Genomic DNA, 25,321 nt, shown 5'->3' with positions numbered 1-25,321 from the left:
GAGCTGCTAGGGCATGTAGAAAAAAAATCAGGGAAGCCAAAGCTCAGTTTGAACTTAACTTGGCAACTTCTGTTAAAAATAATAAAAAAAGTTTTTACAAATATATTAATGGTAAAAGGAAGGGTACAACCGACCTCTGTTCCTTATTGGATGAGGCAGGCTGTTGTATTGCATCAGGCAACCTAGTAACTAAAGATGAGGAAAAGGCGGAAATGCTTAATCCCTTCTTCGCCTCAGTCTTCAGTGGTTAGACAGCTTGTCCTCAAGACAAGTGTCCTCAGGGGTTGGTAGGTGGTGCCAGGGAGCAGAATGGTCCTCTTCTTATCCAAGAAGAGGCAGTCAGAGAACTGCTAGGACACGTGGATATTTATAAATCAATGGGACCAGGTGGGATCCATCCTAGGGTGATGAGGGAGCTGGCAGATGAGCTTACAAAGCTGCTCTCCATCATTTATCAAGAGTTGTGGCTCACTGACGAGGTTCCAGATGATTGGAAACTGGCCAATGTGACACCCATTTACAAAAAAGGTAGGAAGGATGATCCTCGTAATTACAGGCCAGTTAGCCTGGCCTCAGTACCAGGTGAGATAATGGAGCAGTTCATACTGAGTGCTATCACACAGCACTTACAGGATGGCCAGGTGTCACGGTTTGAGGCTGGCGCAATGCCAGTACCCCCCTGAAAATACATCCTCCCTGGTGTCTGCTGTGAGATGTGATCAGGAATAGAGCAAAGCAGGCTCCAACTTAGGAATAAAGAAGAGAAAACTTTATTAACCTACAACTATATGTAAAAAGAAACACACAGAAAGAATGAAAACCTTCCAAAAACATTTCTCCTCCCCCCACCAAATTTCCAATATATCCATCCCTCAGATCACCAACTCTCAAACCATCACCACCCTTTAGATAATCAATTCTCAGTTAATCAAGGAGTGAGGAGTCCCTCTTGTGCCATAGGCTTCCCCTGGAAACACAGTTGAGACCTTGAGTGTTTCCATGTCATCTATATATATATATATATATATATAATCCATGAATTACATACAGTTATAATACATTATAATATATCATAACATAATATAATTCATATAATATTATGCAACTTTATGCCATATTAAATTGTAAATTATTCTTTAATTGCATTATATAATTATATTTATAGTAATTTATATATATTCTATAATTTATAATTATATCTTAATAACTATAGTTATATATAATAGCAATATAGTGTGCTATATCAATCAATGCACTATTATATGAATAGACAATATATTTCATGTTTTTATAGTTCACATCTTTTGTATCTCCACATAAACTTTAAAATAATTTTATACTGAATTTTCACAGAATTTTTTATTAAAAAATGCAAATCAAGAATAATGATAATAACAACATAATTACACCAGAGTAGATAATACACTGAGTTTTCTATATAATTACAGTGGAGACTATATTATACATTCATATGGAACTATTGTAGTGAATGTATATTATTAATTTATCCACAACATATAAAAATATAAATAAGTATTGATAAGCAATTATTGTCCTATTAATCAATATTATGCTATGAAGTTACACTATTTAATATTATTATTAGCCAATTAAAATAGTACATATTTGGTATAAGATAAAATGTATTTATTAAAAATATATAAAATATCTAAAAATATCTAAAAGGAAAATTAAACAAAAAATATTTTAAAAGGATCAAAAATATTTTCAGAGGTTTTTTTAATGCTACAAAAAACCAAAATAGCCGTTTCTTGCCTCAAAACAGGTTAAAAAGAATGGGTATCTTCTCCTAGTAAAAAGAAAATAAACAAAAGAAAAAGAAAGAATTCTTGAGATTGTCAGGGGAAAAAAACAGGAAAATGAGATAAAAAAATTATTAAAACTTGGTGTATATATAAAAGCCCATCATAAGAGGTTTTTTCATTTAAAAAATAGGCAATTGGGGATGGTAGATTAAAAAAAATAATTCTGGTGATTTTTTCTGAAAAAAATTGAATTTAAGTGTTTTGGGGGGAAAATAGGGAATAATGAGGTTTGACTATGAATAAAAAATAGGATTAAAGGGGCCCTTCTGAAATAATACATGAAAAAGAGTTGCTTTTTTTTAAAAGGGGGATTTTGAAGGAAAATCAAGAGGGAAATGAGCAATTGGGATTTTAAGAATTAGAACAGAGTGAGCTTTTTCTTTAAAAATAGCTGAAACTTAAAACAGAATTCAAGAGGGTTTTTTTCTTAATGAATAAATTTTTAAAATAAAACTAAATACAAAAAAACGAAATGAGAAAATATTAAGGGAATAAAAAAGTTCTTTTAATTTAAAACACTATCTAAAAATTGAGTTGATAAAAGGTTTTAACGAAAATTAGAAAAAAGCCAGGAAAATAAGGAATAAAAGGGTTTTGTTATTTTTCCTTAAGAACCAACTGCTTTTATTAAAAAAGAGCAAATAAAAGGACTTTTTAATTTTCATTTAAAAAAACCTTTTAAAAATAGATCTTTTTTCCCTGGGGAAAAAAATACAATTCCAGCATATAGATCTTGTTGTTTTGTCCTGGTAAAACACTAAAACTAATCACTAGAATTTTAGCTAAAAAAAAACCACCAAAAAAAACCCCCAAAAAACAAACCAAAAAGTAAACAAAAATAACCAGGACAAAGTGCACTCTTTTTTGTTTTCTGTAGAAAGTGAGGGAAAAGGGATTTTTTTCCATGAAAATTAATGAGGCATTAATGAATAAAAGAAGATTATAAAGGCTTTTGGATTAAAAAAATATTTCAAAATGGGATTTTTGGTTAAACATAACAAATCTGTTGCTGAGAGGTTGTTGGAAAAATGCAGAATGAGGGAAGAAGGGAATTTTCAGGCAAAAACAAGCCCAGGGATTCAGGATTTCATCTTCTGTGCTAAAAAGTCTGGAAATAAGTAAAAAATCCAAGAAATTTGGGGATTTTGCATGGAAAACAGGGGTTTTATTTACCACAGAAGGGAAGGAGGAGCCATCAGATCCCATGTTGTGCCACCCCTGTAAAAAACACCAAAAATCACTAAAACCTGTTATTTTGTGGGAAAAATCCATGTGAGCCCGGAGGCTCCAGAAGCCTCAAGTCATCCCCAAATCACCCCAAAATGTCCTTTAATACCCCAAAATGCCTTTTTTCACCCCACGGAAACCTCCTGGGGCTTATTTTGGCCCCCACTGCCCCCAAATCCACCCCAAACTGTAAAAATTTTGTCCAAAATTCCCCAAGTTTGGATCAAAACTGTTTTTCTTCCCAAATTCTCCCACTTTGGGTCAAAATATTTTTTCTCCCAATCGCCCACTTTTGGTCAAAATGGAATTAAACAGAGATTAAATATCCCTCCCTCCATTGTGCTCCCCACCTTGAGGCCACATCAGATTCTCCATCTATATCAGATTCACTCCAAAATCAGATTAATTTTAACTAAAATCACCTGGATTCATGTCAAAATGGGGTCAAAATGCTGACACAGCCCTCCCACCAACCTCTGATGCCCACTCAATAACCCATTTCCACCAAATCCACACTAAAACTTCATGGAAAGAAAGAATTTTTCCCCAACTCCCCCCCCGCCCCCTTCAGTTTCCGTATATGGGCATTTTTTTGCCCAACATCCTCCAAACTTGGATCAAAATGGGGCTCAATATCCAGGAAAAACCTTCACTCACCTTGTCCCACACAAACCCTCCCAAATGCTCAATTTGGCCTCAAAAAGGGGAAGAAAAAAGCCACCAAATTTTGGGCATGATGAGGGAAAAAAACCCTGAAATTTGGAAGAAAAGTGCACAAAAAGGGCAAACCCCTGAGATTTGGGGGAAATAGGCTTTTTTTTTTAATGGGGGAAAAAAGTGTTTGAAACTCAACATTTTAGAAGAAAAATGATGGAACTTTTGTGGAAAAGAGGGAAAAAAGTCCTAAAACTAGGGAAGGGAAAGGGTAAAAAAATCTGAAATTTGGGCAGAAAAAATCCTAAATTTCTGCCTGTCACTAAACAATAAGGAAAACCAGGAATAAACAGGGAATGAAGCCTCCCCACTCTTACCTACTCACTGGCCCCTTGGCTCTTGAATTCCTGGGCTCCTGCAGACGCACAGTGTTTGTTCCAAAGTCACTCCTTTTATACCCAAATAAAAAATACTCAAGCCACAGCCAAACCATGCAGATTTGGGCAGATTCAGCAGAATTTCAGGATGGGGGTGAGGGACATGACCCACAGTTCCAGAGAATTTGGGAGCTGTCAGCTGGATCCTGTCACGGATGGGAAATGATGGCAGTGGAACCCACAGGACCTTTGATAGATGTGAGTGACAGGGATGTCGTGACAGGTGTGGGATCCACAGCAATCATCCCAAATTCCCTGAACTCCCAGAATCGTTGCCCCATGGTAGCCTCTGCCCCGTGACACCAGGGAAAGGACAGACCAAATCCCAACGTTTTTTACCCAAAATTAATGACCCAAGTCCCAGCGGGGAATTCCAGGGTATGGGAAATTCTGGCCCAAATGACTGAAAAAGCTGAAGAAAACACCTGGAGCCAGGAGAGACAATGACAAACGGGGAATTAAAGGGCTTTTGCCTTAAAATGAAGACATAAAAATGGGGAAACCCTGAACTCCACAGAGATGCTCAAAACTGTCCAGAGACAGAGACCCCACCCCCAAAGCCATCCAGGGACTCCCAAAACTACTTGGGGATCCCCCAAAACTACCCAGGGATCCCCTCAGCCCTCTGAACCTCCCAAACCACAAGGTCCCTGGGGGGCCATGGGGGTCCCTGGAAGGGTTTTGGGGCTCCTGATAAGTGACATGGAGAAGAGAAATTTTCAGTTGCCCTGAAGGTGCTGGATTGGAGCTTAAAGACTAACTGGCAAAAAAGCTGAAAGGATGTGAAGGTATGCACAGAGGATCACAAGCACAGCTGGAGCCAGTGGACAATTAGGTAATGAGGAATATAGTGGGGCTTTTGTCAGGCTACGTAACTGGACGTGCCCAAGGAAAACATTCAAGGAAAGGTCACATGTAATATGGAAGCATTCCGTGAATATGACCACCAGAGACCTGTTCATAGTCCCTCCAGGACCATACCCTGTGGCAAAGTTTCACCCCACACATCAGATTAAAGGAGAAATCCTTCAGTGTGTTCTGTGCAGATAAAGAACGCCTTTCTAATGCTTCAAATTGTGTTAGAAAGTTTATTTGCCAGCCAGTTTTGGTATCATTCCCTTGCACGGGCTTACGGATTTAAGGTGAGCTGAGAGAGTCCTGCTGGGCTTTGGGAGGGTTTGGAGTTCCTAGGGGAGATTTGCGGGGTCCATGGGGAGATTGGGGGTCTCTGTCAGCAGGATCCCAGCTCTCTGCCACTTTAACCACCCCGAGGGCCCCCCAAACCACATTGGGACTCCCTCGACCCTCCTGCGCCGCCAAATCCTTTCTAGGATGCCCAGAACCACACCAGCCGTCTTCCACCCCAAACCTTTCCCTGGGAATCCCAAACAACCTCTCTGAGACCCTCAAAACCAGCCCACTGACCCCCAGAACTCCCCGGGCATCTCTCAGCGCCCCCAGACCCGCAAACCCCTCCAGGGACCCCCATTTATACTCCAGGGCCTCCTTCAGCGCCTCCAAAGCCCCCAAACCCCTCCGTGCATGCCCAAAACCTCCCACGGACCCCTCCCCTGCCCTGCCCCGCCGCGCTCAGCGCCGCCGCTTCCCGCCTTCCCCCTCCCCCACCTCCCGCTGGCCGCAGCGCCCGCCCGTCCCTGCCCTGAACCAATCGGTGCCCGAGCTCGGAGCGCTGGGGGAAACCAAACGAGAGCGCGGGCGATGGAGCGGGTGAGGCCTGAGGGCTCCGGAGGGGACCGAGGGGGGTATTTGGGGGGTCGGGAGGGCCCCACGTCACTTCCCGCATATCTCCCGCAGAAGCTCAGCCTGGAGCAGCGAACGGAGCGCCTGGTGCAAAGGAGGTGGGAGAGCAGTCTAGCCTCAAGTGCCCCTCGGGATCCCCAAGTGCCCCCTGGAGGCCCCAGTCTGTTCCCCCGTTCCCTCAGTGTTGTCCCGGACTCCAAGTGCTCCCCAGACCCCCAAATGCCGCCCCAGACCTCTAAGCCCCTGCCAATTCCCTCCCGTGCCCCGGTGATCCCCAGGAACGCCTCGGGGACCCCCAGCTACCCCACCCGATCCCAGGTGATGCCCCAGACCCCCCATCGTGCCCATAAGTGCGTCCCGCAGCCCCTCAAACTTCACCCGAGACCACCAGTCCCGCGGGGTCAGTGCAGGGTCAGCATTTCGGGGGTCCTCGCCCCTCCCAACCTTCTCCTCCCCTCACCAGCCAGGCCCTGCTCAGGCCCCGCCCCCGCGGGCCGGAAGGGGTGAAGCCTCTGCTTGGCTCCGCCCCCTGCAGCTCCACCCTCGATGACCCCCTCGTCCAATGGCGCTTGAGGCGGTGCCAAGGGGAGGAGCCGGCGCTGGACACGCCCCCGGTGGGCAGGGCCCTGCTGGGCTCTGCTGCTCCCCGGGGTTCCCTGCAGGGAGTACCACCGGGGAGGTCATGTGACCCACCTGAGGCGCCATGGCCAATCGGGAGACACTTCTGCAAGCACCAGGGGGCGTCTTCACCCCACGCTGTGTCCCAGGAACCCTTGAAGCAGGATCCATGTAGGAGGCCGCCTGACTCCCACAAGACCCTATGGCCAATGAGGAGCAGCTCTCTGGATACCCTGCAGGGGGCACTATACTCACAGTCACGTGACTCCCACCATGCCCTGAGGCAAATCAGCCGCAGCTGCTGTGCTCCTCTGCACAAGGGGAAGGGGGCACCACCTGGTGGGAAGCAAGACTCCCATGAGCCTTTGCTGCAGGAGCCATTTTGGGGGTCAGATGACTGCCTCGGGGCTCTGTGGTGTGCCCCATATTGGAAGGATGCCCTGCGGCCTGCAAAGGAGGCGCTTCCGGAGCCCCTGCGCCAGGGAGGGCCCGGCTTGAGGTCACGTGACCCCCGTGAGGCCCCACAGCCAATCCGGAGCAGTGCACGTGATGCCCTCCAGGGGGTGCCATGGCAGGAGCCACTGGGTGAGGCACCGGAGCCTTTGAGGGTCATGGGGGCCACTTGAGGGTCACAGGGGTCGCCTGAGCATCATGGGGTCACTTGTGGGTCATGGGGATCACTTGTTGGCCAGGGAGTCACTCAAAGGCTGGGAGCTATTGAGGGTCCCTTTGTGGGGCTGGGGGGCATTTGTGGGTCAGAGGGGTCGCTGGTGGGCCTGGATGCGCCCTTTGGGGCCAGGGGGTCACTGGTGGGCCTAGAGGTGCCCCTGTGGGTAAGGTGGTCATTTGTGGGCCAGGGGCGGTCACTCATGGGGAAGGGGAGGGCAATTGTGGGTCAGGGGGCCACTTGAGGGGCTGAGGGGGCACTTGTGGATTGGGGAGACATTTCTAGCTCAGGAAGTCCCTTGTGGGGCTGGGGGAACACTTGTGGGACTGCCACCCCCTATGACATGCAGCCCCCCCAGGCCCTCTTGGGGACCCCCTCCTCTGGATGCTGCGATGCCACCGCCGGGCCGTAAGAGGACGCCTTCGGTAGGACATCCCTGCCCGCAAATTTCAGGGCTCTGCCCCTGTGCCTCCCTCAGGTCCCCGCCCCTGTGCCTCCCTCAGGTCCCCCTAACTCCCCATTTGCTCTCCTTCTCCCCCAGGGCCATCGAGACCCTCCTGGAATGCCCACCTGGGCACCCCCAACCCATGGTGGGGCCATTAAAGCAATGACACCCCAAAATTGCACCAGGGAGGTGGGGAGACCCCCAAAACTCCCTCCCTTACCTCCCCCACCTTTAGGATTCCCCCAAATCCCCTCTGCCCCGAAATGTCCCCAAGAGCATTTGGGGGCTTCTGGGGGCTCCAAAGCGGCTGTTGGTGGAGTGCTGGGTGTCTCTAGGGGGTCCGTGAGGGTCTGTGGGGTGTTTGGAGGGGCTCTGAGGCTGAGGAAGGGATTTGGGGAGTTTATCAGGAGCGCTGGGAATCGGGAGGGGTTGGGAGGGCACTGTGTGTCTTTAGGGCGTCTAGAAGAGGTCTATGGGATTTTTGGGGCGACTCCAGGAGTGTTGGGGAAAATCTGTGAAAGGTATTGGGGGTCCAGGAAGGGGGTGGGGGGGACCCTTGGGCTTTGGGGCGTCTTTAACGATCCGGAGGTCTGTGGGATGTTTTGGGGGGCCCAGGACAGCGTTGGGGGGTCTGTGGGGACTAGGAAGTCTATAGGGGCGCCTGGGGGTCTTATTGGGCGCATCGGGGCAGGGAACCCCCAAACCCGTGGGAGTGGGGCTCGCCTGTCTTCTTCACCTTCACACGGCCGACGTGGCGCCGGGGGCTTCTGGTGTCCCTCCGCCCCTGAGGGCGCTGTGGGGGTCATGGGGGCGTCACAAGCTCCTCCTGAGCCCCCAAAAATCCCTCGTGCCCCCCCCCCCCCATCACCGCCGCCCATTGGCCGCTGGTTCTGCGCCAGTTTACTCACTTCCTGGACTACATCTCCCGAAAGACCGCGGGGCTCTATAGGACGCCGATAGAGCCGGGACTGCGGTTCCCGTCATGCCCCGCGGCCCAGGAGAGGCCCGTCAGGGCCGGGACCGTCCCCTAAGCGCCGTCCCAGCTGCTCCCCAAGTTCTTCTCTGAACCGTGAGTGCGCCCCGGGGCCCCGTAAGTACCCCCAGTTTCTCTCTCCTGACCCCCAAGTGCCCCTCAGGGTCCCGAAGTTCGCCCGTCCCCTACTTGCCCCAAAAATGCCCCCTGTGTATGCCCTCGGACCCACAAGTGCTCTCCAGCTACCTCCCCGACCCCTAAGTGCCCCTCTAGACCCTTTAATGATCCCGCAAGCACCCCCAGCTGGCCTCCAAGCGCCCCTCGAGTGTCTCCTGGGAATTGGCGTGATGACGACGATGTAGAGAAAAACTCCGACCCTGTCACAGTATCAGCACCAGTTCAGCCTTTTAATAAAAATTTGAATCAAAACTGCAATTGCCGATGTGGGGGATGGACAAGTCCCCCAACTTTTTCGTGCCACTCCCATGGTCCCTCTTGGAGCCAGGGAAATTGTAGGAAAAACATTCCTGCGTGTTGCGCACATCAAAATTTCATGGGAATCGGGAGCAGGGTCTGTGTGGTGAGCTTCCTTGACAGGCACAGATAAATCCTGTCGGATGAAGAATAGGTTGAGAGGGCTTTGGGGACCTGGAGTATACACTCCTGTAGCCCCTCCCAAAACCCCAGAGACCCCCTCCATCCACTACAGACTCCCCGGTAGATCCCAAATACCCTCAGAACCCCCTCAAAATGCTCCATAGCTCTCCCTCCCCAAAGACCCTATAAACCCTCAGGTCCCTCCCAAATTTCCTGAGGCTCTCTAAAATAACCCATAGATCTGCCCACTCCCCCTGCACCCCCCAAAAGGGACTACCCCAGGTGGCCACAACTAGTCACAGACTGCCTGAGCCACTTTTTGGGCTGATATATAAGTATAAATCTAATACAGATATAAAATATAATACCAAAAGGGGCCTCCAGGAGAGCTGGGGAAGGTCTTTGTCAGGGGACAGGATGGAGGGTGAGGGTTTTCACCTGCCAGAGGGCAGGGTTAGATGGAATATCGGGAAGAAATTCCTCCCTGTGAGGATGGTGAGACCCTGGCACAGATTGTCCAGAGAAGCTGCAGCTGCTCCATCCCTGGAAGTGTCCAAGGCCAGGTTGGACAGGGCTTGGAGCAATCAGGGATCGTGGGAGACGTCCCTGCCCATGACAGGGGGTGGATTGAGATGACCTTTGAAGTCCCTTCCAACCCAAACCAGCCTGGGATTCTGAAAGTGGAGGAGGTTTGGGATGGGCGACCTTGGCTGACCCCAGGTGCTTCCCCGGGCTGCTCCATCATTCATGCTTCAGGAGGAGACAGCAAGAGAAAACCTGATGAGAAAACTCCTGGGGAAGATGGGTTGTGGGGGGTGAGTCCCTCAGGTGGAGGGTGCTGGGGCATGATTCATACACAACAGGCATCCCAGTGGGGGACAAGACAGGTTCAGCTTCTTGATCCAGCCTGTCCTGATCCCTCTGCAGAGCCTTTCTGCTCTCCAGCAGATCCTCACTCCCACAGAAGTTGGTGTCATTTGTGAACTTACTTACACTTCCACTTGAACCCCTTGTCCAGATCATCAGTAAAGATGTTAAACAGGACTCGATCTAGCATTGACTGCTGGAGTCACCCCCAAGTAATTGGGTGTTGTGGATAGAGTGGAAGCTTCAGACAAGCCCTGTCTTAGGCTAATATTTTTGGATACAGCTTGAATTAGGTGGCCTGAACTCAAACCACTGTGGCTCACAAGAGTGACAGATCAGGTATATATAAAATGAGATATTTATTGAATAGACAGGAGATAATAGAGAAAAGGTCTTGAACAGAGTCACTTACTACACAGTATAAAACAACAGTACTAGTTGATTACATAAAACGGTGCACAACATTAAGATACCTATATCAAAGCTAGGAAAGAAATACTATAGATTAGGAGTCAATGTAATTTACCACCAAACTGGCAAGAGTTTGCAAAGTGAGTCCTTTCACTCAACCCTTGAGAGAGTAACCACAAAACCAGCATCCCAGCTTTGAGGGAAAAGCCCCATACATTTCCAGGGAATGTGCAGAAGACTTCTACTTCATGAAAGTTTGGTGTAGCTTTAATAGATTGTAAAGTTTCTGTCAGAAATTCCAGCTTATCTTTGCACAATCTTGCTTCCACAGCCAGATATTTATATTCAGGTAGAAGTGTCACTTCCATGGCACCCAAATAACCACGAGACAAGTGGTGGTTAGTGATTTATTTCACCAGTTAGCAAGCTCTTGTGGCAGGGAACATGTCCTGCTAGACTAGCCCCAGCTGGATGTAGTTCCGTTCCCCACCACTCTCTGGGCTTGGGCATCAGCCAGTTTTTCATCCAGCAAACAGTTCTCCTGTCCAGTCCATGAGCCGCCAGCTTCTCCAGTGTCAAAGGCTTTACTGATGTCTATAAATATACATCCACCACCCTTCCCTCATCTACTGAGTGGGTCATTCTGTCATAGGACCTGCCTTTCCTAAACATGCACTGTCTGGGCCTGATCCCCTGGTTGTCCTGCACATGCTGTAGGATAGCACCCAGAATGATCTGCTCCATGGCCTTCCCCAGTGCAGGGGTTAAGCTGACACGACACGCGGAAAGCCTCTAAAACTCTAAAAGACAAAGTGAGTTAGAAAGTAGTTATGGTTTTTTTTTGGCCGGGCACATGCGGGATACTTCCACAAAGGCGTGTGCATCTACTCACTCAGCATTTTTTTTATCCTCTAAAATGTTACATATACATTAGGTTTTGCAATAAATTTTTGCATATTCATTTCCTGGCTCCATCTTGTCCTGCTCTGTATGCTAATTAACTTATCAGTCCCTTGCACCTGCGTATTTGTCTCTGGTGGTCATCTTGGGGGTCGCAGGGGGATGAAATGAGTGGTCTTCATCAGATTTGACCTTCTCACCCTGTCTTCTAGTGCATACTTACTGATCCTTTGGTTACATTCCAAGCCATAAGGTTGGTTTGATTTGGTTTGGGGGTCAGAGGAGCATTGTTGTCTTGATAGTCTTGTGACTTTGTCCTGTTTTGATGAACATCATCCTTCCCTTATCACACATCCTTGCATTCTTTTGTATTGCTCTCACACGGACACCGTCTTCCATTTACAGGCAGTTAGCACAGTAAAATGCAGAAAATATTAAGCAATATATATAATCGAAATATCTATTTCTAATCAATACTGCTCTAATTCCTAACATCATGTCTCAGATAGACCTGAAGCTCCCTGAATCCTCCTTCCAATCCTTCTCATAGAAGGGCGTCACATTTGCTAATTTTGAGTCAACAGGAACTCTTTCAGTTTACTAGAGCTGCTGAGAAATGAGTGAAATAGGCTTGGCTAGCTCCTTCTCCAGCTCCCTCAGGTGCATCTCATTTGTGCCCAGGGACTTGTGTGTGTGTGTCTCATTGGCAGAGCAGGTCACTGACTATTTCCTCCAGTCAGTGGATTCAGGGGCTTCACTCAGCTCCCTGTCACCAACTTCCAGCCCTGGGAGCTGAGCATCCTAGGACAACTGGGTTTGGTATTAAAGACTGAGCCTTTTCCTCCTCCCTGACACAGCACTGCCCTCTGCACCCAGCAAAGGATGGAGACTTCCCTGAACCCTCCTTTTGCTGCCAAGGGATTTACAGAAACTTTTCTTGCTAACTTCAATCACACTGGCCAAATTAAGTTCCAGTTTGGCTTTGGCCCTTCTAATTTTCTTGCTATATCATCTCACAAAATCCTTGTAATCTTCTAAGGTTTCTGCCTCTCCTTCCAGAGGTGACATATGCTCTTTTTTGCCCTGAGCTTCTGCCTAAGTTCTCTCTTTAACAAGACCAGTAATTTTCCCACACTGGCTTGTCTTATAGCACATGGGCACAGCTCCTGGAGCTTTAAAATTTCCTTTTTAAAAAATCTCTACCTTTCCTGGATTCCTTTTCCCTTCAGAACTGACTCCCAAGGGAATCTGTCAATCGATCTCCTAAAAAGGACAAAATGTGCCCTCCAGCAGTCCAAGGGGGCAGTTCTGCTGCTCCCTCCTTTCTACCCCCACAGTGGAAAACTCATTTTGTGGTTGCTCTGCCCAAGACACTCTTAATTACCACATCACACACCACTGGTGGAATCACAGAATCAGAGAATGATATAGGTTGGAAGGGACCTTAAAGAGCCTCTACTTCCAACCCTCCTGCCATGGCCAGGGACACATTCCACTAGATGAAGCTGCTGCAAGCCCTGTCCAAACTGGCCTTGGACACTTCAGTGATGGGGCAGCCACAGCTTCTCTGGGTAACCTGTGCCAGGACCTCACTACCCTCACAGGGAAGATTTTTTTCTAGAAGCTGATCTAAACCTGCTCTCTGTCAGGGGGAGCCATTCCACTGCATCCTGTCACTCCAGGCCCATCACCAAGATCCATGGCTGACACCAGTCCTGGAGCAGCTCCATGGAGATCCATTACTACAAGTGGTTGCTGTGGGCATGAACTGAAGCCTGTAGTAGATCCTGTTGCCATGGCAACCACTTGCTGTGTCATTCAGAGGGTCAGTTACCACAGCATTGGCCCAAGAAAAAATTTGGACCAAGTCTTGGCCCAGTTGTGATCCTGGAGTGCTGTGTGTTGGAGACTGAAATATTATAGTTTATGGCTCAAACATCTTCATGAAAAGCTTTTGCCTATTATAGTAAAACTGTTTTACAAAAGCTGCAGAGAACTGTTTTACAAAACCTTGCCCAGAATGGGGCCCTGATTCAGGGCCTACACTGCTTGCTGATAAAGATAAGAGAAAGTGACAACTCAAGGCTGAGGACATTAACAGAGCACAAGCCTAATGCCTTCTGAGTGGAGACTGCAGCCCCAGGGCTATCAGCTGCCAGACTCCAACAGACCCTCACATCAAAGTGGGGAAGGGGGGGGCGAGGACAGAGGTTTAGGGTGTGTGATGAAAAAGTCTCTGGTGAGAGGCAGTGAACACCCATCGTCTGCTGTGCAGAGGAGCTAAGTTGTGGGGCCCCTTCACCTTGGGAGAAGCTGCATCTGCATGAAGAACAGAGGAGTGTCATGGCCCATCAAAGGCCCCCTCCTGTTGGGCATCCGGTCAGGGGTCTGATGGCTTGACCTGGATGCCCAACCTTCCCAGAGAGAGGTCCTGCAAGAGACAACTTCCTAGGGGTCTCGGGCAGTCCTTCAGCCACAGGGTAATCTCAGCAAGGGGCAGACACCTCACCTCATAGCACGGATTTCAGCTCTGCCTTGTGAGGTGTACCCTGGCCAACACAGGGACAAAGAGACAGGAGTGCCGTATAGCAGTTCCACAGAGGTAGCCTTTATTCCAGCACCCTGCAAAGGAAGCTAGAAATGACAGCTCCCTCATGAACAGGGCAGAAACTGGGGGTTCTGTGGGGAAGAGCAGGGGTGGTACAGAGGGGGAAAAACAATCTATCCCAATCAATCTACATGGTATTCCCACCTGAGACACTTTAATCCTGGCAGCCCCATCCCACTGTCCGTTGTGATGCTCTTCGCTGGCTGGCTTTTGGATACGTGAGCATCCACAGGATGGACTTTCACAGCCAACTTCTCTACCCAGGCATCAGTGTATCGCAGCAATGGGCCTCCACCAGGTAATAATTAGCATTGACTCCATCATTCACAGAAGGCTGATCAATCTCTTTATTCCATTATTATTATAAAGAAACCCATTGCTTTTATAGACAGTTACAATATACCCAGACCTAATTGGTCCTCCAATCCAAACACCATCACTATTGACTAATTAAGAAACTACCCTTTGGTAAACAAATCTCCATAACACATGCCACATGTTCACAACAACAAGTGCAGCAAGTTAAGATAAGAATTGTTTCTCATTCTTTTCTCTGATCTTCTCACAGACTTTTCCCAGAAAAGCCTGGGAAAGTTGTCTGTTGCTCTCTGTGACCAGAGAGCTGCTGCCACAGCAATGTCTTGCCACAATTCAATAACCCAGATGGGTTTCCCTCTGTGCTGCCAATTGGTCTTTTTCCATTGTCCAGCCACCTCCTCAGAGCATTTGCTATTATGCATGAGTCAGTGACCATTTCTCTTATTCTGGACAGCTTTCAGCTCTGCAACCTGACTTGATCCACCTTGTCCCTCGGTAACTTCTGCAACTCACCACATAGGACTTCATGAGGCTGCCTTGTCTTTCCTGATGTATCCCTACAATATCCTCTCCTGAGGTAAGGTCTGCAAAGGATGCATGGGGCCACTGGGCCAGTCACAATGTGGTTTTACCCCTCATTCCCAGTCAGGATCACTTCAGCTTCCAATACAGTCAGCTGTTAGGATTCCTCTGTCATCCCAGAAATAGAGATGGATTCTACCCCTTCAGATATTGATGGCATCTGGGTACATCAGGTTCTGATGTCAAATAAAGCCTTGTACTCTTGTGGTCCTGCTGTATCTCCAATAGATCCAATGGTCCTTTTCCTCCACCTTGATGGAGCCAGGGCCCCTCTAGCTCTGATCATGGTACTTATTGTTCACTTGTAAATATGACCTGGAGGTCCTTTCAAGAGGATCAGAAGTAACATCAGCCCTTCTATTCTGTCTGAGGACTTGCCCCGTGGAAACTGGAGAAGATTTATACTTGATGAGTTTTCTGTGGTGGTGTTCTTCCTCTCAGCTCACCTGTGAGAAACAACTGCTCACTTTGAAAATTCAAAAAGGTTTATTAAACCTTAACAAAAATACAACAAAGGACTACATAAGAAAAAAGTTGCAGTGTTGGGAATTGCCCGCGTGCATACCACGTGGCTGGTTCCTCTTCAAGATGGATGCTCAGTCTTTTATACCCCTGGAGGTTGCATCAGTCAGCCCTGGCCCCTCCCAAAGTCTGTCAGTCAGCTCTTCTTTGTCATTTATTGGTGGAGACTGCTTTCTTGAAACTTGATTGGAGATCAGGTGTTGCCATGTTGCACCCCCTAAGCAGCAAGCTTTTCCATTCCCAACTGCTGCAGGTAAGGGACACATGTTCCCACCTTTTTACCTGGCCTAGACAACCCAGGCTGTCTGATGGTCACAACATGGCGGGGGGAGGGAACTATGGGGAGAATAGAGGACATCTAAACTAAAATAACATAACTATACATCACTAAATCTTTTCTTAATATTCACACAATAGTTATCTCTTAATTGTGAGAGCCAATCGTCTCATTATCCATCTATAATGTCACCCATGCTGCTGGGGCAGAGATGGATTTTCAATCCCGCTTCCTCATGTCCTCTCCATGGTCACACAGTTAAAACCACAGGTTACTGCATAGTGTGTCTCCCCTCTCCTGAGCAGGATTTTGCCTGCTCCCAGTAGCAGAGACTCTGGTACATACCAGCAGGGCATGGGACATTTCCTCTCTAGTTTGCTTGAGTCTTTCAAATCTGTCTTCAGTGTTGGACATTTTTTCCACAGCCAACGCATAGGTCGGTAGGGAGAAGAAACATGATCTTCATATTGCCAAAGCTGGGTGGAAGCTGTTGTTGCATTAGTCAAAGGCACAGGACCACGATCAGACTAAGAACGATTTATTGCTTAGATAACATCAGTCTCAAAGGCCCTGAGATTTGTAAGACAGCAAGCAGTTGGCCAAAGTCTAAGATGGTCACAAGTTCTTTGTTGCAAGACAGTATATAACTTTCTAATCCAATGGACAGTCGCCAGAGTATGTTTGTTTTTCTAACCTATCCCCTTTACTTCTCTCTACTGCAATGCGGATACTTTTGTCCAATAAGGTCTTATTACATATACACACATATGTCTCCATTACCGTATCTAAACTTTTAGCTTATTCTATACAATCACATTACTATATTATTGCACTATAAAACCCTTCATCATCTTATCTAATACAGTTTCTTACTTAAAGCATATTCTTGCTTATAACTATAGAAGCATAAGTTTATGATTTTTCTATTCAATGTCTGTGTACCTTGCTTTCACATCAATCTAGACTTCTTAGGCTGTAAATAAGCCCTCTTGAGTCTGTGAAGATTTCTATCTTTCCAATTCCCACAGTGGGTAGTCACCTGAAGCACTGTTTGCTTTCCTTCTTTCATCAACATCAGTGCCAGTGATGGTATACAACAATGGTAGGCTTCATACAAACTTCTGCCACATGGATTGTGTACCCTGGACCTCATCCGGATATTCCTCCTGTTGTGAGGACCCTGCTTTGTCTTCATCCCTCACTGAGCAAACTGATTTGGTCTGGGATTTCTTGTGTATAGGGACAACTGCTCCCAGCATATGTTGTGCCTGTGGTTCAGCTGCAACTGGATTGCCCACAGTGCCTGTAGCTCTGCCTTCCTCCTCCTCTCCCTGAGGGTGCTGTCTAGTGATGAACAGTGGCTGGTAAATAGTAGCCAGGGCCCAGCACATTGCATAACTTTGTGCCTCTCTGGAGTCACTGCAGCATTTTTCTTTCATAAATTTTATCACTTTACCATGGTCCTGTAGTTACCAGGGGTGAACTTCCAAACCACTGGAGCAGAGAAATCCTCCAAACACTGGCCCTTGTCCTCCCATATTTCATACCACTCCTGACTATTCTCCCTCAGGGAAGATCTCTGAATGGTCTTTACGAAAATTTCTTTTCTAATTTTAAACATGGTATGGGCCACATGGTATGGAAATTGCTTCACGCTGTGTTGCAGTGTGAAGCAATTTCATGTTTTAGCTATCCCAGTTCCTCCCAGGTATGGCAATACCTTCTCCCTTCCCCTCTCCCTGCCTCCTGCTGAGAGCTGTCCGTCAATCTCAGTAGGCCAGCAAGGCCGTCATCTGATAGGTGAAGTTCAAAAGATGCCTCTCAGCCCTGGGGACAATTGGGCCATCCAGGTGTCATTTGTCCCCTGAGCCTTCCCTCCCTCCTACCTGGTTGGTGACACACCGATCCCTTCCCTCCCCCTGCCCCCGGGCTTAAAAGCACACTGAGACCATGCAGTCGGGATTCTGTGGGGCTGTTACCAAGATTCAGAGATCTGTGACCCTGGAATAAACTCTGGATTAAACCCTCCGCAGAATCCGTCTCCTTTTCATCTTCACCTCACCCAAAGCTGTTCCATCAGAGGTAAAACCTGAGTTCCTACATGTCTGGACTTGTTCCAAGTGCCAGCTGCAATTTCCAGCTAGCCAAAAGGTGTCTCTGAGGTGAAACACCACAGCTGCCGCCTTTGGTCAAGCAGCTAGGGCCAGACGAGCCCAGGCATGTTCCATCTGGTAATATTGGGATATTATTCCGATAACACTGAGGAGACCTGGCAGACACAGCAACAAGAACAGGCTGGGAACTATTATTAATGGACTATTAATGGACTCCGCTCTAAGCAAGGGCAGGAGAGAAGCACTGAATACTTATCCCAAATGACCCTCACTGCCCTTGATGTTACCATGTCATAAACTGATATCCCAGAGTACAGCAACAAAGCAATCCTGATCCCTCTCCCTGCTCTGAAAAAGAACGTATGGTAGTACATACAAGGCATACAGGGTTAGGTACCACACCCACATGAACAGACCAAGAAACATTGTGACCACTGGCTCTGCACATAATGCAACAAAGGCTTAGATCGCATTTGTTTTCAAACAGCTCTAGACAGGTCTGTTGTTATCTCAACCCTTTGTGCCTCACATTGGGCAGCAATTAAGGCTGTCATGTTTTAAGAATAGTATTCCATACTTTAATGCTTATACTGAAACCACGCTGGCTCTTACTTCTCTGACCCCTCCAGCTGGAAGCACAAAAGGCAAAGATCACAGTTTAACATAAGAACGATTTACTGGAAACAGCAATGAAATAAGAAAACAGTGATGGAAACAATATTAATGACAACAGCTCATTAATAGACCATAATAAAACAAAGAATCTACACAGAAAGTCTGTGACAATACCAACTGTTTCTCCTCAAAGAAGGAGCCCCTTCCTCTCAGAAGCGAGGGAAAGAGTCCTTTTCCCTTACCCCTGGCAAATAGGATGGTATTGAATAACCTCCTAGAAATGCCCACAGCAACACCCCTCAGCTACTGCAAAAAAAAAACAAACCAAAAAACTCTATTTTAGCAACTCTGTCCTGGCTGAAACTAGAATGGCCATGCCGGCGGGGAGATTTCAAAGGGGTGTGGGAAGATGGATGCAAACAAGAGGAATGAGAAGCTCTGAAAGCAGAAATACCTCATGGGGAGTGACGAGAGAATGGGGCTATAAGCTTGCTTGGGGAAGGTTCAAGGGTAGACTCCTTAGACATCATAGCAGTGCTGGTTTGGCAACTCCTTTGTCTCTGCTGCATTGAAGAGGCTGAAACAGGGAGAAAAACTGCCCTAAAGGGGAGCAGGGAGGGTGATAAGCTTTGCCTCATCCCAGCCCAGCCTGGGAGTGACTCCTGGCACAGGGGCTGCTTCAAGAAGCTCCCCTTCCCTCCTCTTCCCCTCCACTCTTCTCTCTCCTGTCCTGGGGATACAGGGGGTGCGAAGATCCCAGGATGCCACCTGCACAGCTCCTGGCTAGCAGCAGATGTGACCCCAAGTTGTTACAGAGCCTGCAGAGCTGCAGGATGCCTCAGCCCGAGTGCCTGGGGCTGCTTATATTGGGGTGTCTAGGTGCCGCATCAGGGATGCTGATCTCTGTGTCCATTCTCTCCCAGCCCACATCACCAGAGCAGATCCTAGAGATATTGGCCAAGGGCAATAGAAACCAGTGAGCATCACACCAAGGCCAATGCCACCTCCTCCCACTCCCATGCCATCCTCCAGGTGAGTGCTTCTGGCTGTGGTATTGCTCCAATCAGTGCTGCAAATGAAGCTAGGAAGCTGCTGAGATAACATCCCAGAGCTGTCCTACTCAGCGCTGAGCTGGGAATTACATACCCCAGGACTCTTGACTGTCAAAGTGCTCCCCAGTTTCTTGGTGCAAACTTGCCAAGTAGATTTAAATTCCAGCCATGTACTTTCCTGAATTTGCAGGGCTGTTACATTTGCCTGGGCAGATGGAAGCTCTGGCTGTCACTTCAGCCTGTACCTAGTGCCTCATCCATTGCTACTAGTAGGGGAGTAATCCAGGTGTCTGGATGCTTTTCCAGAGCCTTGGAAACCCAACCAGCTGTACCATCCTCCACCACTAAACATGGGAGTTGCTGATTCTTTTCCATAACTCTGTCCCTTCCTTCCAGATCCTTTCCCTGGCTTTGCTCCTTGTATCATGTCCAAGTGTTTGGCTCATCCTCACAGCATGCCAGGTTCCTCTCCTAATCCTGCCCCATCTTCCAGTGTGATCCACTTACCCATTCCATGGGAAACACAGAGCCCTGGTCTACTTGCTCCAACCAACCTCCCCAGGGGCATGTGGAGCCATGGCTTCAGCCATCTCTGTCCTCGCAGATCCAGGTGGAGCAGTGGGACCAACCCCACTCTTGGCTTTGCTGGGAATCTGTGTGTGGCCAAGGTGAACCTGACTTACCCGGCAGACTTGGAGTGAGCCTAGGTCACCAAGGACTGCAGAGAGGGGCTGTGGGAGGGACCAGCATCAATTGCTCACTGCTGGCCCTTGACAGCATGATCCACCCACCAGAGGTAAGGGAAGGCTGTTCCCGGCCTGGCACTGCTGAGCTCTGGCTGTTTGGGTTCAGGCCTGGGAGGCACCTCCCCGAGCACCCCAGGGCTGATAAGCTGAGCAGAGCTTTGGTCTCTCGGGGCAGAGCAGGCAGAGCCACATCCTGCTCTGGAGCAGCAGCTGATGCTCTTGCGAAAGGGCTTCCCTGGGCAGCACAACCCAGTGATTGCAGCCATAAGCCCATGGTGCCGGCAGCTCGGACACCTGCAGCATCCTCTGGTTTGCCAGCCAAGCCAGGTACATCCTGCTGCTGGTGAGGATCAGGCGGGAGCGACGCAGGGACCTGCCTAGGGCTCGGGAGCTGCTGAGTTGGGGATCAGGACAGTGTGTGGCGGGATGGATTGGTGGGTGCCTCACGTAGGCCGCCGGAATTTCCCAGCCGTGGGGGTGCCGCTAGAGGCAGAAGCAGCTGCAGCAGTGTGTGTGCCCAGGATGACCAGCAGCAGACTGAGCTGCAGCAGCGTGTGCCCAGGTTGACCCAGATGTACAAGAGCTGCAGCTCCCACGTGCCAGGAAAAGGAACTGAATGATGAAGCATTTGCTGCATCTGAACATTGAGGTCCATCTTGCTTTCCCCTTCTCCTCCTTCCCCTTTTCCTCATTACTGTCATCCCAACTGCACATTGCCCAGAGGATAACCAGGGATTTTGGGACAAAAGCACATTTTTTTGATTGGGAATGTCCCTGGACATCCCTGTTACACCAGGGTAAGTCGCTCTAGAGCAGCTTCTCTCTCTCCCAGCAACCTTTCTCCTCCTCCCATGCCTCCTCCTCCTCTTCCTCCTCCTCCTTCTTGTTACCTTCATCCCCACTGTGTAGAACATATTCCCAAGAGAAAAGCCGGTGACTTTGGGGCAGAAAACTGCTTTTCTGAGCGGTAACCTCCACAGTGGTTCCAGTACTGTCAGGGCAGCCTCCCTCCCTGTCCCCCATCTTCCTCTCCTCGTTCTCCTCTTCCTCCTTGCTGCCATCAGCCCCACTCCACAGGACACCTTCCTCAGATAAAAAGCAGTGATTCTGGGGCAGAAGGTTTCTTTCCTGAGGGAGAACTTCCCCGGGTGTCCCAGATGTGGCAGGGCCTTCCTCCCTGTCCCCCCTCTCCCTCTCCTCCTCCTCCTCCCCCCCGCTCAGGGCACACCTGAGCTTTGCCCAGAAGAGGGGCTGTGCAGGGGGCTCAGAGGGCCAGCGCAGGTGTGTGCGCCGCAGCAGCACACGGCGCATGCGATGGAAGGCCGAGAGCTCGGCCTCAGGGATGTCCTCAAGGAAGATGAGGACAAGGACATCGCGCAGCTCATCGAAGAGGCGATAGCTGGCCATCTGGATCTCCAGTGAACACCACTCGCTGCGCAGGTACCCGCGGCTCACCACACACACCGTGTGCCGGCTGTTGTACACAGCGTCCACGATGTTGTCCACTATGGCGCGGCCGGGGCGAAAGTCACGGTGGTGCAGGCAGAGCCGCAAGGCTCCACGCTCCAGCTCAGGCACCAACTCCTCCAGCACCCACCGCTCATCCCCGGAGTTGTAGGACACAAAGGTGTCGTATGTGTAGCGCCGTTGCTCCCGCCGCCAGTGCCCACGTGCCCAGGCACGCAGTAGGAACAGCTGGTAGCGCAACCGCCAGTACCCACGGTGGTGCAGCAGTGGCAGCACCAGCAGCAGCAGCACAGCCGGTGCTGTCCCTGCAAACAGGTACCGCCCCATGTCCAGGTAGCACACAAACGTGTCAAAGCAGTGCAGGTATGTGGAGGCCCCACCCACCTCACCACATGTGTAGTTATACAGATAGACCACCTGCACCGGCCCACGTGCCAGCCAGGCAGGCAGCCAGGCATTGGCACAGCTGCAACTCAGTGGGCACTTGCGCAGGTCCAGATAGCGCAGGGCAGGGAGGTGGGTGGCCAGAGTCACATCCAATGTACGCAGCTCGTTCTTGGCCAGGCGCAGCTCCTTCAGTCGTGTCAGGTTGCCAAAGACCTCAGGGCCAAGGCTGCGCAGTCCTGCGCTCTCCAGGTTCAGGCTGCGCAGTTGGCTCAGGTTCTTGAAGATGCCGGCAGGCAGGTGGCCCATCCCGTTGCTGCTGTCAGCCAGCGTCAGGTACCGCAGCTGTGCCAGGTCATCGAAGGCATCAGCAGGGATGGCTGAGAGTGAGTTCTGTGACAGGTAGAGTGAGCGCAAGGCACTGAGGCCCTGGAAGAAGCGTTGTGGGACCACACGCATCCCATATGGCTGCTGCGCCTGCAGCTTCAGGTCATAGAGATTACGCAGGTAGCGGAAAGGTGGCAGCTGCCGCAGGTGTCGGCTCAGGTAGCGCAGCGCATTGGCACGCAGGTCCAGCACGCCCAGTGTCAGCTGCACCGGCTGGAATGCAGCCACCCTCACCTCCAGCAGCCGGTTGCGGTCCAGGTAAAGCCGGCAAAGCCGCGGGAGGCCCTGGAATGCCTTGGCTGCCAAGTGCCGCAGCTTGTTCCCGCCCAGGTCAAGGGTCTGCAGACGGTCAAGTCCCTTGAAGGTGCCAGGGAAGAGCACGGCCACACGGTTGTTGCGCAGGTTGAGGTCTTCCAGCTGGTGCAGATCAGCAAAGGAGCCAGGCAGGAGGTCAGTGAGCAGGTTGTTGTCAAGGCGCAGGTGCCTCAGGTTGCGGAGTCCACGCAGTGCTGCGCGGTGCAGCCGTGCCAGCCCATTCACATCCAGCCGCAGCTGCCGCAGTGCTGGTGCATTGTCAAAAGCACCCGCACCAGCCACTAGGATGCGGTTGAAGCGCAGGGACACATTGTGCAGCTGCTTCAGAACCGGGGTCCCATTGCACGATGGCAGCCGCTGCAGCAAGTTGTGCTCAGCCACCAGCTCGCGCAGTGCTGCATGCTGCTTCTGGTTCAGCAGCCACCCTATGCAGCCCAAATACCGCAGCCGATTGCCAGACACATCCAGGGCACCCAGCACTGGACACTTGGCCAGAGCCCTGTTGGGCATTGATGTAATGTTCATGCGCTGCAGCTGCAGCTTCTGCAGCCTCTGTCCTCTAAGCTGCTTGCACAGGTATTCTAGGCCACTTGTGTTCACCTGTAGCCCTGACACATCCACCTGACGTGGGGAGATTCCAGCCACGCGCAGCAGCTGCACTACGTCCAGCAGGTTCCCAGCCAGGTGCAGGTGTGTCAGGTTGTTCAGGCACAGGTGAGAGAGCAGGGCAGGGTCCGAGATGTTGTTGTAGGACAGGTCGAGCACACGCAGCCCTGGGGGTATCACCTCAGGAGTGGCCCCTGAAAGAGCTCCCAGGGAGTTGTTGCAGAGGTACAGGACCCTCAGTGTGGGCGGCAGCCCCGGGCCCAGTGTTGACAGCATGTTGTCACACAGGTCGAGCACGTCTAGGTGTGTCAGATTCCCCACAGCCATGGCCACAGGCTCCAGTGCGCTGAGCCGGCCACCCCGCAGCCAGAGCATGCTGAGTGCAGCCAGCGGCTGGAAAGCCCTCGGGGCCACCTTCTGTAGCGGATTGTGGTCCAGCCGCAGTGTGCTCAGGTTGCCCAGCCCGGTGAACACACCTGTGGCCAGCACTGAGATGTTGTTGTGGGCCAGGTCTAGGTGAGCCAGTGCTGACAGCCCTGAGAAAGCCCCTGGGGCCAGGAGTTCCAGCTGGTTGTGGGTCAGATCAAGGGTGTAGAGCTGCGGCAGGTGGGCAAAGGCACTGGGGGGCACCTGGCGCAAGATGTTGACAGAGAGGTTGAGGGATGTGGCAGTGGAGGGGAGGTCGCCCACTGCAGCCCTCACGGTGCTCAGGAAGCGCTGAATGCAGCGGAACAGCCCAGGGTCCCATGGTGCCTGGATGCAATTGTGGAAGCCGTAGGGAAAGACCCCTGCAGGCACCATCACCAGTGTCACCAGTGTCACCAGCGGTGGAGTGCACATCCTGACTCACCCTGGGGAGATCCTGGATGCAGTAGGAGAGAGAGAGAGGAGGTTGAGGCATGTGCTTGGTACCATAGAGACCCCCTTCAAGGCCCAGGGACTACACCTGGGGCTCAGGGATCCCCACCACCCTAGGGATCCCCCTCGCAACCCAGGGACCTCACCACCATCCCAAAGACCCTACTCAGGGCCCAGAGAACCCTCATCCACACCCCACCAGAACACCAGGATCCCCACTCTGCGTGCAAGAACTCCTTGTCCACACCCCAGGGACTCACACATACACTCCAGGGATTCCCTTCAGAGCCCAGAGACCCCCCTCCATCTATAGCCCAGGCAGACACACCCCAGGGACCCCCATCACAGCCCAGGGGCCTCCCCCAGGGCCAAAGAACCTCCACACACCCCAAGGACCCCTTGCCCCCCAGTCCCGAGGGATTTTGGGGACCCCTTGCTCCCCATCAAGTTCCCACCGTGCCACTGCCTCTGCTTTGGGTGATTTTGGGGTTAGAAACGGGAAGTTTGGGGTATCACTTTTTGTCACCACTGCCCCACCCACCTCCCTGTGACGTGGGTGGGGGAGGCCCCTGCCTGGACGGATTTAAAGGTCCCCGGGGGGCTGGCAGGGGTACAAGGTCACACAGCTGGGTCGCCCCCCTGGCAGGCTCCCGGAGTCTGGGGGGGATCCCTGGGACATCCAAGCCTCTTCCCTTCCCTCTCCCCCACCCCCGCGCCGTGCCGTCCCCCTGCTGCCACGTGCTGCTCTTTGTTCCTCTTCCCCTTCCTCAGACTGAACCACCTGGTTTTGGTTCCTTCGGGGGAAACACTGGGCTGTACTGGGTTATACTCTCTTATACTGGGGCTGTACTGGACTGTGTTGGTCTATACTGAGCTGAGATGGGTTGTGCTGAGTTACACTGGAGTGTACGGGGTGCTGCTGGGCCGTACGGCGCTGTACTGGCTTGTACTGCCCAGTACAACCTGGGACAGAGGCGCCGTCCAGGTGCTGTGCAGGGGGCGTGGCCTGGCCTTGGGGGCATGGCCTGGCTTGGGGGCATGGTCCGCGAAGCATCGGGGCGGGCCCTGTCGGGAGTGTGGGGGACTG

General features: G+C 50.6%; 2 protein-coding genes across 4 annotated transcripts; one reads left to right on the top strand and one right to left on the bottom strand.

Annotated features, from left to right (window-relative positions):
• Positions 1-5,788: 5,788 nt before the first annotated feature.
• Positions 5,789-8,118, top strand: LOC115915968. Of its 3 annotated transcripts, none has more exons than XM_030969666.1 (5): positions 5,789-5,872; positions 5,960-6,003; positions 6,369-7,108; positions 7,549-7,615; positions 7,732-8,118. In XM_030969666.1, exons 1-5 carry the CDS (start codon positions 5,864-5,866, stop codon positions 7,799-7,801), a joined length of 930 nt encoding a protein of 309 aa, XP_030825526.1. In that variant the 5' UTR covers positions 5,789-5,863; the 3' UTR covers positions 7,802-8,118. The 3 variants fall into 3 exon arrangements, with proteins under 3 accessions (XP_030825526.1, XP_030825525.1, XP_030825527.1); XM_030969665.1 differs by having other exon boundaries at positions 7,540-7,615; XM_030969667.1 differs by lacking the exon at positions 7,549-7,615.
• A 12,906-nt stretch (positions 8,119-21,024) lies between these two features.
• Positions 21,025-24,711, bottom strand: LOC115915967 (toll-like receptor 13). Its single transcript, XM_030969663.1, has 2 exons — positions 24,690-24,711; positions 21,025-24,238 (listed from the first exon to the last, which is right to left on the bottom strand). The coding sequence occupies exon 2, from the start codon at positions 24,214-24,216 to the stop codon at positions 21,025-21,027; it is 3,192 nt and encodes a 1,063-aa protein (XP_030825523.1). The 5' UTR covers positions 24,217-24,238; positions 24,690-24,711.
• Between the last annotated feature and the right edge of the window lie 610 nt (positions 24,712-25,321).

Source organism: Camarhynchus parvulus, unplaced genomic scaffold (assembly GCF_901933205.1).
Source record: "Camarhynchus parvulus unplaced genomic scaffold, STF_HiC, whole genome shotgun sequence".
NCBI classification, from domain to species: Eukaryota; Metazoa; Chordata; class Aves; order Passeriformes; family Thraupidae; genus Camarhynchus; species Camarhynchus parvulus.
The sequence above is the reverse complement of the archived record's forward strand: the minus strand, read 5'-3'. Positions and strand labels throughout refer to the sequence as shown.

What these genes read in the sequence shown, in the direction of transcription:
- LOC115915968 (XM_030969665.1), top strand. An exon ending in GAGCGCCTGGTGCAAAGGAG is followed by an intron (nt 6,004 to 6,368) that starts GTGGGAGAGCAG and finishes TCCCCTCACCAG; the next exon opens with CCAGGCCCTGCTCAGGCCCC. An exon ending in GCCATGGCAGGAGCCACTGG is followed by an intron (nt 7,109 to 7,539) that starts GTGAGGCACCGG and finishes TATGACATGCAG; the next exon opens with CCCCCCCAGGCCCTCTTGGG.
- LOC115915967 (XM_030969663.1), bottom strand. Translation starts at nt 24,216, where the DNA reads ATGTGCACTCCACCGCTGGTGACACTGGTGACACTGGTGATGGTGCCT.